Raw genomic sequence first — 15247 nt, 5'->3', positions numbered from 1 at the left:
TATCACTAGCACATCATTTAGTGTAACGATAATGAAATTGGATGACCATGACCTGAAAAATCAAAGAGGAGAAAATGTGTATCAAGCTCTCTTTCAAATGCTCAGCTTAAAAGTAAATTCCAAAGACATATTGGATCGGGGAAAAAGAAATGTCGTATTGGTGATCGAAATTTGACGCTTTATTTAACATACTTTGAATTATCCGGTCTAAATCAAATATGCGCCGTTTTGTTCGCAAACTTGTTGCTATTTAGAAGGCGATTTCATTATCCCCCCTTATAAAACCCCCCTCCTTATTTGCAAAAAAATCTGACAGCCAGTTTTCGCAAGCCTCTTTTGAGGCCAACTTAGTAGCACCAAGAGCGTTTTGCACGGACCGGAAGAAATGGTAATCACTTGGTGTCAGGTCCGGACTATACGGTGGGTAGGACATCCCATTCGAGCTCCCGTACCTTCTGGGGGGTCATCAAAGATGTGTGAGGCCGAGCGTTGTCCTGGTGGAACAGAACACCATTCTTATTGACCAATTCTGGCCTGCTTCAAACGGTCGAGTTGCTTACAGTAGAGGACTGAATTGAGGGTCTGGCCATAGTTGAGCAGCTCATAGTGGATGATTCCCTTCCAATCCCACCAAACACACAGCAAAACCTGGCCCTCAATCCGGGCTTGGCGATGGTTTGTGTCGGCTCGCCGCACTTCGACCATGATCTTTTTCGCTTGAGGTTATCGTACGTGATCCACTTTTCATCACCATCCGCTTCGAAAATGGGTCGAATTCGTTCCGTTTCAGCAGTGCATCGCAAGCGTTGATTCGGTCCAAGAAGTTTGTTTGTCTCAACTCTTGCCGCACCCAAACATCCAGCCTTTTTTGGAATCAGTTCCTGACCAATCGAGCGAGTGCTCACATGCCGATCTACTTGGACGATTTCCACGATTTTATCGGTTTCTACGACGATTGGCCTACCAGTACGGGGTGTATTTTCGACATTCACTGCACCAGAACGAAATCGATCGAACCAAAGCTGTGCTGTGCGAATCGTTACAGTATCGGGTCCATAAACTTCACAAATTTTTTCGGCCGCTTTCGTTGCATTTTTACCTCTCAGGTAGTAAAAACGTAAAATGTGACGAATTTCTTGCTTGGTGGACTCCATCTTTGACGCGCTATAACTTGAGACTGAAACGTACGATCACAACACTGCCAAAGAGACACTTGTAGCGCAGATTGTCGTCTCCAAATCGCCGTATAGTATGACCCGATGTGATAAGTACAACACAAGATATGTTTAAGGATCGCTATCTATTGACAAAATACGTGATCTGTGTGATCGTGTGTTGTCTTTTTCCTATAATCTCTACCAAATTAACATTGATATTAGTCACCAAGCACTGCTAAAGGAGGAAACGTAGGATGATAACAAAAGTGGAAAGTTGTTTTGTGTAGAAGATCAAAATAAAAAATTGATGTCATTAAGAAGAAAACGGAGCATGACACAAATTCAGATAGTTTTAAAGTTTATGGCTGGTTCAATAGATTTAAATTGAGAATAGATCTTTACAGTATTGCCTTAAAAGGCGAGACTTCAAGTGCTGACTGAATCGAAGCGGCAGACTTTAGAGGCCATAATAAAAATATATTGAGGAAGGGGTATACGCGATTCATCAAGTACTTTACGTCGATGAGACAGTTTTTTGAAAACCATTACCAAAAAGGATCTAATCAGTAATCGACCGTAAACCCTCCATAGATAGCTTAGCTTGTGACTTTTATTAGAAACCAATCCATTCGATGATTTTAATTTACTACTCTGATAACCGTGAGGCTGTGGGAGGCAAATCAAAGTTTTCCTTCGATTTGTTAACGATCCAGCAAGAAAGTTTGGATGACTTCAAATCAAAGATTGGGTATGATTTTATTTCTTGTAGTGTGCACTGCCGTCTTTTTAGTTTACGAAGTAAACTTTGTTGACTTATCACGCGGCAAATGAGGAGACAGTGGTCCATCATTTTCACTATCAATATTCAACAAAAAATCTTATAATATATGTATGTCGTTCATTTGCTGAGATAGGTAGATGTAATATTATCGTGGCCATCCCCGCGCACATTGAAGTTCACACCTATTTTACAATAGTCCTAACTTGTTAGATTTGCTTTATGCTCCTCATCAGACCTGCCATTATTTTCATCAGGGACTTAAATGCCATCATTAATTGAGGGCTGAACATAAATTGTATTTTTGGCATAGTCATTATCATCTTCACATTCTTACGTGGTAAATACTTTGTGCACCGTTATCCTGTAGGAGCAAACTAAACACCATACAAAGCGTCCGATAAAACGGACGGTATAAAAATTATAAGCTCAACATTTAAAATAACAATCAAAATTTAAAAATATCTTTGCAATTATATTATCTGATATTTTAGCAATAAAATATTTATTTTTTGAAAAATCAACATGCACATTATGCAACCAAAAAAATTAAATCTTACCTTCTGCGAGAATCCCATCGAATGGTCACGCTCGCTCAATCCAAAATAAAAGTGTTTTCATAACAGTAAGTATTATATATTTTTCCTTTATTTTCATAGTTAATGTAATTCACTGATTACGTTTTCAAATTTCAGTTGATTTAAGTCTGAAATTTCGAACGTTATTATTCTTCTTTAGGCTTTATCCGGTTCAGTAGTGGGGTCTGTTCGTCTCGATCAATTGCGCCATTTTGCTCGGTCAGCTCAGATCTAATATATCAAGTCACCGTTGTTTCTTGGTCTTTTGGTCGTTTCCCCTCGACTTCGATTTTCAAACCAATCGTTGAAAGTGAATTTGCATCAACTGGAATTGCATGTCCCTACATCAAAGACCCCTCTTTTGCAATTTTTTCACTGTGGATGCAACCCTATATCGATCGCGGATTTCCCCATATTGGATGCGATCATAATGTGTTACGCAATTGATTCAACGTAACATTTTTGCCTCCTTTACCGAAAGGGGGGGATAATTTTGCTTTTGTACACGCTGCTTAAAATCAGCTTTGTTGAGAGGTGCTAGAAAAACATCATCTGCATGGAGCAGTGTGTAGGGTACTGACGCTGGGTGTCCCGTGTTACAGTGCCTAAAAACAAATAGGAGTTGCGAGAGTACCTCTGGCACTAGGTGTTGGCCAAAGTATATCAGATGAGTTTGTGCGGCAAGTGGTCAAACGGCTTCTCTAGATCTAGAAATGCATTGTAAGCATGACAGTGCTTCTCACGGTGTATCCCCGTAAGTAACCGTGCAGGAGTTGTGTTAGCACTTCCGTGGTTCTTGACAAATCCGGCATGACTTACGATTATTTGGACGATGATACAAATGCAGTTGTCAAAAATATATTTAAAAATCTCTATGGTATAGGATATTAACGAGATCGGACAATAATTTGAACATTCTGCTGGACTGGCATATTGGAATGATCGTCCTTTCTTACCAGTCAGATGGTGTTCTACCCTCCTTACTAATACGATTGTGCCGCTTGCCTGTTGAATTACTTCAAATGTTGGCAGTGTTTGTGAAAGATGATAAGGAAATCTACTCGAAGTATTTTCACCACTGTTTGTCGAGGTTCGCTGGTCGGTAGTAAACTACCGTTCTTGTCATTATTGTAATAGAAGTTTGAAGTCGATATCCTATGTGCGCTGGTATCAACTTTTGACAAGTCAATACATATTTCTCTCACCGTCCCCAGTGTTCAATTTATCATAAAAATCTTTGCGATAGTCCGCTCGGGCAATAGCGATCAATTTTTTTTTTCTTGTAAACTTGCCAATTAACCAACGTTTTATTAACGAGAACCTTATGATAGAGGAATTTTTTCGCATGGACTTTCAGGTTTCCATGAGAGAGTCGTGTTTTTAGCTTGGTTTCACGTTTCCGCGGCATTCGTAATGGTCAGCGATCACGTGAGTAAGATTATTTCTTCCCTCTTTTCACCAAATTGCCACTATTTAACGTGTTCCTCATGTTGTTTTAATGGTGGCTTTGCTATCAGTGGCGGTGAGAAAACGGCACCGTCTTATGAGAATATAGTCGCCTTGTGTTTTGCTGCTCTCAACCAAAAAAATGTATGAAAATGAAACAACCGTTTAATTAATCATGTGTTGATAAGTACAAGGTCGTGAGTTTCGATAAAATTGACAATATGTTCGCCACCTCCATTGAGTATTCCAAATTGTTTTCCGTCACATGACCGTTAAGATCCCCCGTAATGACGGGATAGTCGTCGGCATGTCTTTGTGTCGACCAGTTGCCAGAAGGCGTCTCTCCCGGCATGGGGTTGACCTGTTTGTGGTGCGTATGAGGTGAAGAAATGTATCGTCTTGTCAGCTGAAATAATGAGCTGTTTCAGTCGACCATCAATGCCAACATCATATTAGGTGGTTGAGAAGTTTATAGTTATTTTTATCGCGTTCGCGTCCTATGTCGCAACTTTTGGCACAGAGCATCGAGTTTCTTGTAGAGCGCAAATATCGATGCAGCTCTTCCAAAGGTTGATCGCGAGGTCCTTCGTCTTAGTAGTGAGGGTACTAATATCTAGCCTCCATATGTGACCTTAAATACGTTTGCTCGTTTCTCGATAGGGACGGGGCACGTCCTGTAGGGTCGACTTAGGCGGGCGCTCTAGTATTCCTTCGAGATTTTGAATTGATGAGTTTGAATGCGTTTTCTTGGTCAGCTTGTCACGAGGCCATCGCCAAGAGAGATGAAGAAGGATCTAGCATAGTAGAGTAACTTTACTAAAATTTATTTACCTCTTTGCCTACAGTCAACATTTTATTTTCATTTTACTGAGAATAGTACAAAATGTTGAACATAGCCATGGGACTATGAAAATAGTGGTGGTTATTCCACTTTTCTGCCGCACGGACAGGTACATGCCTAAATCCAATTTCGTGCAAAAGAACGCTAGTTGATCTCTAAATTTCTATTTTCTGTTCTTTTATAGAATAACATTAAAGAGAGATTCATTGCATTTATTCAAATGTTTGTCCGATTATCCAATATTTTGTGCCGGTTGTGGAACTGGATACAAAAATATAAAATATAAACTCAATAGGAAATTAAATTTTTCGAATATTTGCAAAAACATTTTAAAATATAAAGTATTAATCTCATGGAGCCCTGTTGGGAGATTCAATGCTACATCAAATATTAAAACGTAAGAAACTATGAACTCTGCAGGTTTAAAGGTTATCAAGCATATTATTCATCATCATCATCAACGGCAATTCGATATCCCTAAGCATATTATTCAGTCATTAATTATATATGTATATTGATAGCAAAGGGAAGAAAATATTTACGCATATATTTATTTTTTACAGTTACTGTTGGATGTCTAGTTTTACATCAGCGATATAAGAGACGCTTTGAGAAATATCTGACACTTTCTCGGGAATTATCTAATCCAGAGTCTGGTGACTATCTATAGAGAAGGAAATAATTTTGCATTTATTGACTATTCTTTTATTTATCAGATATTGTGGTGAACTCAACATCAACAGCAAATCTTCTAGCGAATGCAGCTACGAACAACGAAGAAAATGAAATTAGGAAACGGTCATACTCTTCATCTGATGAAGATGAGAATCCTAAAAGTGGGTGCCACAGCGCAGAAAATTGTTGCTCTCAAACATCACCAGCTACAACGGTTGTCGATATTGAAGACTTATTAGAGAAACCAACCTCGCCTTATACTGAGTAGGTCGAACTGATTGTAGAATTGAATAGTTATTATAATTCATCGATAATTGCAGCCCAAACGTTGGAGGACGTGATATGTGTAGTTCAGCATTTAGTTGTCCTACATCATCGCGAGAGAATTGTCAGAGTCGTGTGCAGAGGTATAAGGATCAAGCGAGATATGCTTTAGAACCGTTGGAATTCACAGATGATATTGATGAGCATCAAACTTTAAAACACACAGTCCTTCTCATATTATTACTGTGCTCTATGTTTGTGGTAAGATATATTACTTTACTTCTAACAAAACTAAACTTCACTTTCAAAATTAGTTAGACTAAACTTCTTTTTCACATTTTGATAAAACTACGTACGCGAGTACGTGTTTCAGGTACAAGAGTGTAAATATCTGCTTTGAACCTTAGTGTATGAATTAGTTTGATATTTGTCGAGAATAATATTTACTGGGTGATACTAAGTTGTCAAAAGTTTGCAGAAGGGGTTTGCATTTCATTCACTATCTATTTTTCGCCTATATATTGCATCAAATTTACAGCTATCAAGAGAAACTGCGGGGAATTGAGCTTTTAAACTATTTCATACGTTGTTGCATTGTTCGGTCAAAATAAACAATCTATACAACCTTACCCGTAAGTTTCTCTACAAAATAAAATAAAATTCTTTTTAATTTGTAGAGAAATTATACGAACTCTTCAGCGACTAAAATTATATAATCGTTGTTTGGGTGGGATTGATCTGAGGCTGATTGTCATATTAGAAAAAGACTAATGATGTCAACATAGCAATTCCCATGGTGCAAGAAAATTGTCACTACACAGCTCCAGGAAAGAAACATTAAAACAGTGAAGCGAACAGAAAAAAGCAGACAAACAGGCGGGTATTGACAAATCCTACGTAATTTGGTGCTGCGATGGGAAAATTACATCAATAAAGTAGATTGAAAGTTCGAGTTGTATAGGAACAAAAATGATAAAGCTTACATTTATGGCATGCTTAAAAAATGCAATTCGATTAAATTAGATTCGCGAGGTTACTGAAAAACAGTCCGAGAATATACTGCTTTGTGGGGAGTCTACCTTTCGTAAGAAATTCTTCTAGAAGGTATCAGTGACTGAAACTACATTTTTTGATTTGAATTTAATTTTATCATGGATGCTTTTGTGTTTTGCCGCTATTTTTAACATATATGTTTAACCATAGAACAATATACAAACGGCACATTCAATTAAACGATAGCTTCGGCTTACTTTAAATTGTGCAGCTAATTAGTTGTGTTTGGATATGTGATTTTTGTGTGGGTAAGGTAGATATCCTGGGGAATGCTGCTTAAACGTTTTAACTGTTCTCACTCACTCAATTATTTTTTAAAAGTAAACACACTATGTCCCAAGGTACTAAGAGCAGCTTGTAGAACGGCAAAACTTCAAAATTCCTCGCTGATTCCGCTCTCCACCAGGTACTACTAGAAACTCCAGGGGTTTCATGACGCCTCTGTACTGTACTCTGCGGTAATATTTACACTAGGAATTTCCTGAATTCGATGGGTCCTAAATAAAAATGGAAATAGAGTTACTGCTGATCTGACTTAATTACCATCTTAACTTGGCTATACTTACCACCAGTAAGGTGGAAATTTACATCGTTAATCGGATCAGCGACATCATTACTCTGATACCGAATGCCAAACGTTTGGTCCAGAATCCTGCGGGTTTATCCTCTCGGGGCCAGTCACTTTTCGAGTTTAAGATTGTTCTTACTGGCTGAGTGGATCACTTTGGCTTTAACAATAGTCGCAGTTTTGATCCAATTTCTCTGTGGGCCGGTCTACATAATTTGAGGTTCTTGAAAAAACTTGGAACCTCGCACAAGCTGACGTTTGCCTCGTCTGCTTCGATTAAACTTGGAGAAATTTGCTTCAAAAATTCTTATCTTATAAGATTGTCTTGCTTTAACATACGAGTACTCTCTTTTTTTTTTATTGAACTGGTGTCGGATTTTACTAACACCCAACGTTAGTACAAGCACAGCACCGAAGTGAATATTGAATTTTAGGTACTCACATCGCCCTATGTCATAAGCCGTAACTATGTTGGACTCAAATGGTCTTAAAGTTTCTCCCACTGTATGGGAATGTATCGAGTGAACTTTGTGGAACTTTATTCGACTTTCGCTCAGTATATTGTGTTTCGTTCAATCTTGAGCTCTCGGCTCCGGATATGCTGTTATCGTGTGTTGCTCGTTATTAATAATGAAATATTTGGGAATTTTGAGTAATTTTGACATGTTGGTGGAAGTAGTGTCTTAAGTCCGTATAGTTAACGCTTGGGTTGGTTAAGTTTTGATAAATTTAACGATCTTTAGACAAATGAGCGAAAACTTTGCAGGTGTCTGAAGTCCAACATAGTTAGGGTTATATTGTACACCAATATCCTACGTGGATTTGACTCATGGCTGAGTGGATTTGGTGGTTATTTTTGGATCCGATCACAAGGGCAATGACAGAAAGTGATCAAGGGTTGTTTGGTTTTTGCTATTTTCGTTTGCTTTATCGTCGAGCCTGTACACCTTGAATCGGTATCCAATTTGACCGTGTCCACCTTCTTTACGATCTTTCGGTGCTTTGCGGCGTTGATTTTATAATATATAGTACTGTGCACCGAAAACAGAACGATGTTTGAAGGAGATGAAGCTGAACTTCATCGCTTATTCAATGCCTTCCATCACTCTGCATTAAGAATTTGTGATTGTGATCACCAAGAATTGATTTTCATAACGCCACTAGCATAAAATTTCAATGGCCTCTTGAACAAACGTTCATTGATAAAATAGCGTTTTTGCAAGGTCATCAGACAGAATAAACTACCGTTTGCGTTGTTCATTTCGCTGCTAGCGTTGATAGAAACCTACATGAATACTAGCCTATTGTGTGCCAACGACCACACGGTGTTAACGCTAGTATAATTTCTCATTGGTGCTCGGTTGGTTACGCCTCCAGATCTTCGTGTGGCTTTACGCTAGGCCCAATGGTGTGTCCGATCTGTAACTTTACAAACAAGTATATCCAAATCTAATCGACCTCTTAGCGATAAAATTGACTTTTGGTAAGCGGCGAAATTTCATATTTCGAATAAACGCATTTTTCAAGACGGGCAGCAAATAACCAAGCGAATCTAGCATAACATTTGTTTTTGCTCCAAAAGTTACAATTGTAATGAAAACCTTTGTATTTTACAGAATGTTATTATTATATTAGGTACATTCTAAGCCTGGATTCCCTGAATTTGATCACGTAATAACTAACTTCGTATCAATTATACCGCCTTCTTTGCATTCCATTTTCTTTCAACATTTCAACATCTAGAAAATTTTTAATAAACGACATTCTGGTGTTGAACCTGCTATATATTTACTTGACCTGAACCAGTTTTTCACAGCTTATCGTTTGCAAAAACATTGTATGATGGAGTTATTTTCGCACTTAGAATAGTTCTCAAATTTTGCTTCGACATAGCAAGGTCTATACATATGTCGCTTTGTTATTGTTTTTCTAGAGTGCTTCGTTTGCACGGGCTCCTTGCTACTTGAGCTATCAAAACATCAGCTGTAGAGAATACGTATATATCACTACGATTACAGCAAGCTTAAAAATCAACTCCATTCAATTCTTAAAATGTTCCCAATTTGCATAAGTTTCAAAGCAGTAGAAGCAGAAATGGCAAAAGAGATGAATGGAGGCAAGTAAAGTATTGTTGTGCAAATTAGCCATTTCCTTAATTTTCTGTGATGCTTGCTGTAGAGCCAACTTACCGCTGTATTCGATATGATATCGGAGCAGTAAAAGCTTACAATGGATGAAGAGCGGGGCAATATTATTTAAACCCATATGAAAGCATAAAGGATATCGTTGATTGAGGCAGGAAGAGCGTTGGTGTGCTGGCTGATCTGGTTGGATATTATGTTGAGCCAAAGTGCCATTCACCCAAGAAAAAGGAGAGAGAGAGTGGCGGAAGTGACCCTTTTCCCTTTTGACGTTTCACTTTGATAGGACCAACAGAGATACTGCAAAATGAAGTTCTAAGAAAGAGAGGAATTTATTTGTAAGCTTCTCATGTCGCTTCCATTCAATATATAATCTCAATGCTAGACATTTACTGTTAATTGCTTCTCCAGATAATATTTATTTTCCACATTTCGTTCAATACCCAAAATTCTAAAATTTTCATATAATTTCTAGGGTTTAGCGCTATCTATTTGGACTCTAGTGATGGAAGGTATGTCAGGGATATATCTGGAACTGAGCTTCCTTGATGCATTCCTTAATTTCGGGCAAAGCTTAATTGTGTTGGCTGTATTTATAACTGATACAGGCGAGTTGTTATATCCCATCGTAATATTTTGGCGCAAAATATGGTAAGTATGCTTGTAATACGAAAAAGTGAAAGAGAGAGACTTTTAAATTAATTCGGAATATAGGTACGGTGCGAACATTTTGAAGCTACCGAATTGGTCCGAACTCAGTCCTGAGACGAGACATGTATGTGAGCAATTCCGTACACATCATCTAGAGAATTGTAAGAAAGCCATAGCCAAAGATAAAAGGTATTGATCTTCTATGAAGTTACAAAAATGATTGATTTTAGTAACATTCCTTTCATAACTAATACAATGTGTAGGTGGCGTATCAAAATTTACAAAAAAGTATTCTATGGAAGCGATTTGGTGAACTGGCTTATAGAGGTCGGTCTAGCTAAAGATCGACTAGAAGCAACAAATTATGCCAGCCGGTTGGTAGATGGACGGGTTCTCCGACACATCAACAGCGTTTATCATTTTCACGATAAAAACTTGCTCTATATGTTTTGTAATCGGATTTAATCTGAGAATAGAGATTAACTGAAAACTAACAGATTATGTGATTTACGAATCAGCCATCGTATCACTGAACTGTAATATGAAGACCCTTATTTATTTGTGAATATTTTAAGTAAAGGTATCGTTGTATATATAGATACACAGTATGTTCGGAGAAAGAGCTACTTTTCAACATAACAACGCGCGGCACAAATATTTTTATCGTCAAAGACAGATTGTATTATAAATTATTCAAAATAAATTTATAATCGCATTTCAAGTTGTTTTAATATAAAAGGATTTCAATTAGAATGATGGAACTGGATCGTGAATGTTGCCACATTTGGGTATATAGACTTCTATTTTGCATTATGAAAAAGCGCTAGATAGAAAAATTTCTCGTGGGACAACTAGTGATGTAGCAGTTCACTGGATTATCAAGAAGATCTTAAATTCGCGCAATTTAAATTTCAATTCAACTGATAGTTGCTGATAATGAGACAGTAAGGATAAAAAGTTGTTAGCGCCTAATTAGTCACCGCAAAGTTTGATAGAGGTAAAGCATGCGGTAGCTGTAAAAAAATCAAATTGTACAGATTGATGAATTATTTATTTTGAAAGCTCTTTTATATTTGTGTACACAAAGTTCTGTATCAAATCATCTGGGGATCACTTTGAAGGTGTTGGGACTGTTTCATTATATTAGGTTACTGGTATTTGTTGTGCAGATGTTTTATGGCCCCATTTCGTAATTGGATGATGATTCGTACCTTTGGTTTTCGTTTCGTACCCTTTGACCTTGACACAGTAAACCATGGCACTTTATTTTAGAGACATAGCTTTTATATGACACCGAAAATTTAAAAAATGCAAAGAAAAAAAAGGGCGGGCAACCTAACAGCTGTAATTACGTTCAATTTTTACTATTTTTTGTTAATAATTTTTTTTTCTGATTTATCAAGAATCAATTACCGTCATATAAAAGGCAATCATATTATTTAGATGTGTTGCTATTTCACGCTATCGTAAACGTCGATTTTGTAAAAACAAGTTTTGACTGACTATGGGGGACAAAAACGTTTCCATGCGGTATCTGGTACTGAAATTATTATTCGCCTCTGTGACCAGCGCAATAATAAATTGCCCTTATTATCTACGCAGTAAGGATTAAATCCAACCCTCGATTCATGCATATTTCTGGCAAGCTCATCAGAGTATAATAATACAATCCCCAAAAGTCCCACCACCTTAACTCGCCTAAATCCAGGATGTACTACTGGAATTTCCACAAGTTAAAACAAGCGAATATTGTGAGGGGCCCTGTTAGAGATTACCTGAGTCAAATCAAGGCAATAATCACGGGCGAGCGCACTGCTGATCACATTGCCTGCTACAGGGAACTGGAACGCAGTGTACTGTTTCGGTGTTGAATGAAGTGCTCTAATACACTTCAAGGCCCTGATCCAATTAGATTATTGCGTCAACGATTATTATAATATCTCCATATCTCCCCAAGCAAAGGTTTCTTATTTAACGATACCCGGACTTATATACATATCAAAGTGAAATTATGCGGTGTTTCCAACGATTAATTAATTGAAGTAATAAAAACTTGTTTCTTTTTCGTTGGTGTGGGTATTTATTCTTGCAAATACCGATATTTCGGGAACCACTTGTTCCCTTCATCAGTGCAGATTTAGAATAGTATAAATAGAACCTTAATGTTTTTATTACTTCAATTATATACATAGCTTTGAAATTTGAAAAAGCAATTGCCGCCCAAACACTTGAAAAAATTATGGTGAAGGTTGAATTTTCAACACTTTCCCCGAAGGGGGTGAGGAGTTAATGCCTGGGGAGGACACATATGCAGGTACGGAATGGGGTGTAGAGGCAACATAGCGTAGCCCCTCTTGCACATCGCGGCGGTTATTACTCTATCAATAAGCTTATTTATGATACGAGCTCCTTTTCCTTTTTAACGAGTAGTGACCGCTAGGTGTTTTTAGGACATATCTACATATCCTCTTTACCCTCTCCCTCTATGGCGGTATGGTTGGCGAACTGAACGAATATCAAAATAACCCCCATAACTTTTTAAGCAGGGTGACCGACACGATTTTTCAATGGGATTTGAGAAAGGACACAACTCACTTTATTGTGGTATTGACGAATTGATATGTTATGATGATGTCATACACGTGTTAGAATAATGTTATGTTAATAATATTCGAATTTTCTTGAAACTTTCCAAAGTTATGCCTTATGTTATCTCTTATGCAAGTGCCACATTTGTACGTCTAGCATGAACTTAAGGGGGGTTGTTTTCGGGTAAATTTCTAAAATGTGCTAATATACGGTTAATGACTTTATTTGTGCAGATATCGGAACCGGATGTATTTTGAAGCCTAGATTTCGTTTAGATACAAAACTGATTTTTTTAAATTTTTCGACCTGCTACATTCTTTGGTGGTCATATTTTGAGCTCTCACTTCCCTACGTTCCACCCGGTATCAAATATGGGACCAGTTTCGAAAAGTACTAATTAAGCCTTTTCATTCCCACATGGGCACATTCTGTGAAAAAAAATTTGCACCTTCCATTCACATGCTTGGGGAGCCTTAAACTTACAAAATGGCGCCACTTGCTGTATGTATAGGGAAAAACAGACCATACGCTCTCGCCAATTTTCATGACCTTTGGTCTAGCCGTTTTCGAATAAATCGGGGATGACAGACAAACATCGATTCGATTCTAATAAGGTTTTGTTTCACACAAAATCTTGAACACTCCACTTTGACAGGTCATAACTTTTTAAGGGGACGGCCGCCAAGAGTTTTGACCAGGTTTAAAGAGAGAGCACCTCTTCTTCCACCTCCATGACTCCCTCACTCTCTCGTTTCGCAATCGAAACTAAGACCTGATTTGGAAAGCACTAATCGAGACAATTGACTATGACTATTGTGACGTTCTTTATATTTTGTGGGCATAGGTCGATAGTGGTGGACCTCCTATTCGAAGGTGTGGGTGCCAGGACCGAGCAGCTAGGGTAGCTGTGGCTCGTCTCCCAGAGCAGGGAAGAGCGCTGTAACTCTCTGATGTCAAGAGCGAGTAGCTAGGATAGCCGTAGCTAGATTTCCGGCGCAGCGGATGCGGTGTAGCACTGGCCTGAATAGGTCAATCTTTTCCGGGAAAAGCTAAGAAGCCCCAGTTTTGAAAACACGCTGTGGTTCAGGTGGAAAAATGATCGTTTATTCACTGGTGCTCTTGCTTAAATACAATTCTAAGCTTACTAATCTAATTTCTTGCTTTGCTAGAGTTTGTCCTTATTATCAAAAATGCCGAATCGGAGTCATTTTCAAGTGAACATGTTATTTCTACTATGCAATTGCGGATTCACATTCTATGTCCCACACTCCGATGGGAATGGAATATGGATCGTACGCGGTAGACTATTTTGTTTTCATAACAAATATCTTGTATTTTGTTCCAGTCAACAGTGTGCATCAGTTTCATTGACCCGTTTGTTTGTCGTGTTATGCTGTGATATATATTATATATTATTCTCCGAAGCTATATTCGGTGAAAAAAATTACACCCTTATTTTGCATATATGGGGAGGTTAACTCGCTGTATGCATGAGAGTTCAGCTCGCATCAAATTTGATGTCAATCGATTCAACAGTTTTTTTAGAAAAGTGCGTGTGACAGACAGTAAACCGAATTTAATGTCTTTTTTTTCAAACAAAACCTTAAAAATGAAGAATCTGCTAGTCATGAGCACACACTTCGCAACGGGGTGGGAAACATTATAAACCTTACCATGCAGTGCCCTTGTGGTGCGCAGGTCTTTGAACAAAATGGACCTAAAGTCACGGAAGCCTGCATTTGTATTTTTTTAATTAAATCTAGACGTTTGAGATTAGATTTTGGCCGAAAAATGCTGAAATGAGATTTTAATCCCAAATCTTGATATAAATGGAAATACCATTTTTCGTCATTTCTAAAGTTTTTTGTCATTGTAACATAAACAACATTTTTTTATCATTGAAATAACTGGCAACTGATAGCTTCACTACAAAACTTTAATATATGATAAAATATTTCACTTACAAATTGATATATTCCAAGAACCCAAGAGAAACGCTTTTTTTGTCACTCCAATCTCCTTCCTTATTGTGAATAAGCTAGCAATTTTCAACTAAAATTATCATTCACTCATGACATCAAAAGGAACTACATTATTCTTAAATACTTTCCTCTATAAATTGCTTGCTAAACTAGATTGCGAAATTATTTGTTTGAAAAGCTTCATCCCAATGATTCCTTCCTCATTTCAACATCAGGCTCGTACAATACCACCATGATTTTTGCACCGAAGATTTAAGTGAAGCAAATCGCCTCTTCCGTTAGGTGTTTTTCACGGGGCATTGGAGAAATCTCTCACCATCCTTAAATTATAGACTGCCGGTGGGTAGCCAAAAAGATACCTCAATTGTGAAAAATGATTCTAGTCCAGTTACGATCGATATTATCATGATCTCACTGCAGCCTTTCCGGAGGAATAAAGAGTTTCTCAGGATATTTTTATTGATCACCATATTTTATTTTTAATATTTTAGTATTCAGAATATGTCCCTAACAGATCATTTGTA

General features: G+C 37.7%; 1 protein-coding gene across 1 annotated transcript in view; it reads left to right on the top strand.

The window, feature by feature from the left end:
* LOC119650275 (integral membrane protein GPR155) overlaps positions 1-10867 on the top strand; it is a 45033-nt gene extending 34166 nt beyond the window's left edge. Inside the window, exons 9-14 of the mRNA XM_038052900.1 lie at positions 5364-5456; positions 5517-5739; positions 5796-6000; positions 9977-10152; positions 10216-10341; positions 10416-10867. Of these exons, the coding sequence (XP_037908828.1) occupies positions 5364-5456; positions 5517-5739; positions 5796-6000; positions 9977-10152; positions 10216-10341; positions 10416-10617 (1025 nt within the window). The 3' untranslated portion in view covers positions 10618-10867. The remainder of the gene's footprint in view (positions 1-5363; positions 5457-5516; positions 5740-5795; positions 6001-9976; positions 10153-10215; positions 10342-10415) is intronic.
* Positions 10868-15247: the final 4380 nt, after the last annotated feature.

The sequence above is a fragment of the Hermetia illucens genome, chromosome 2 (genome assembly GCF_905115235.1).
Source record: "Hermetia illucens chromosome 2, iHerIll2.2.curated.20191125, whole genome shotgun sequence".
Taxonomy (NCBI): Eukaryota; Metazoa; Arthropoda; class Insecta; order Diptera; family Stratiomyidae; genus Hermetia; species Hermetia illucens.
The sequence above is the reverse complement of the archived record's forward strand: the minus strand, read 5'-3'. Positions and strand labels throughout refer to the sequence as shown.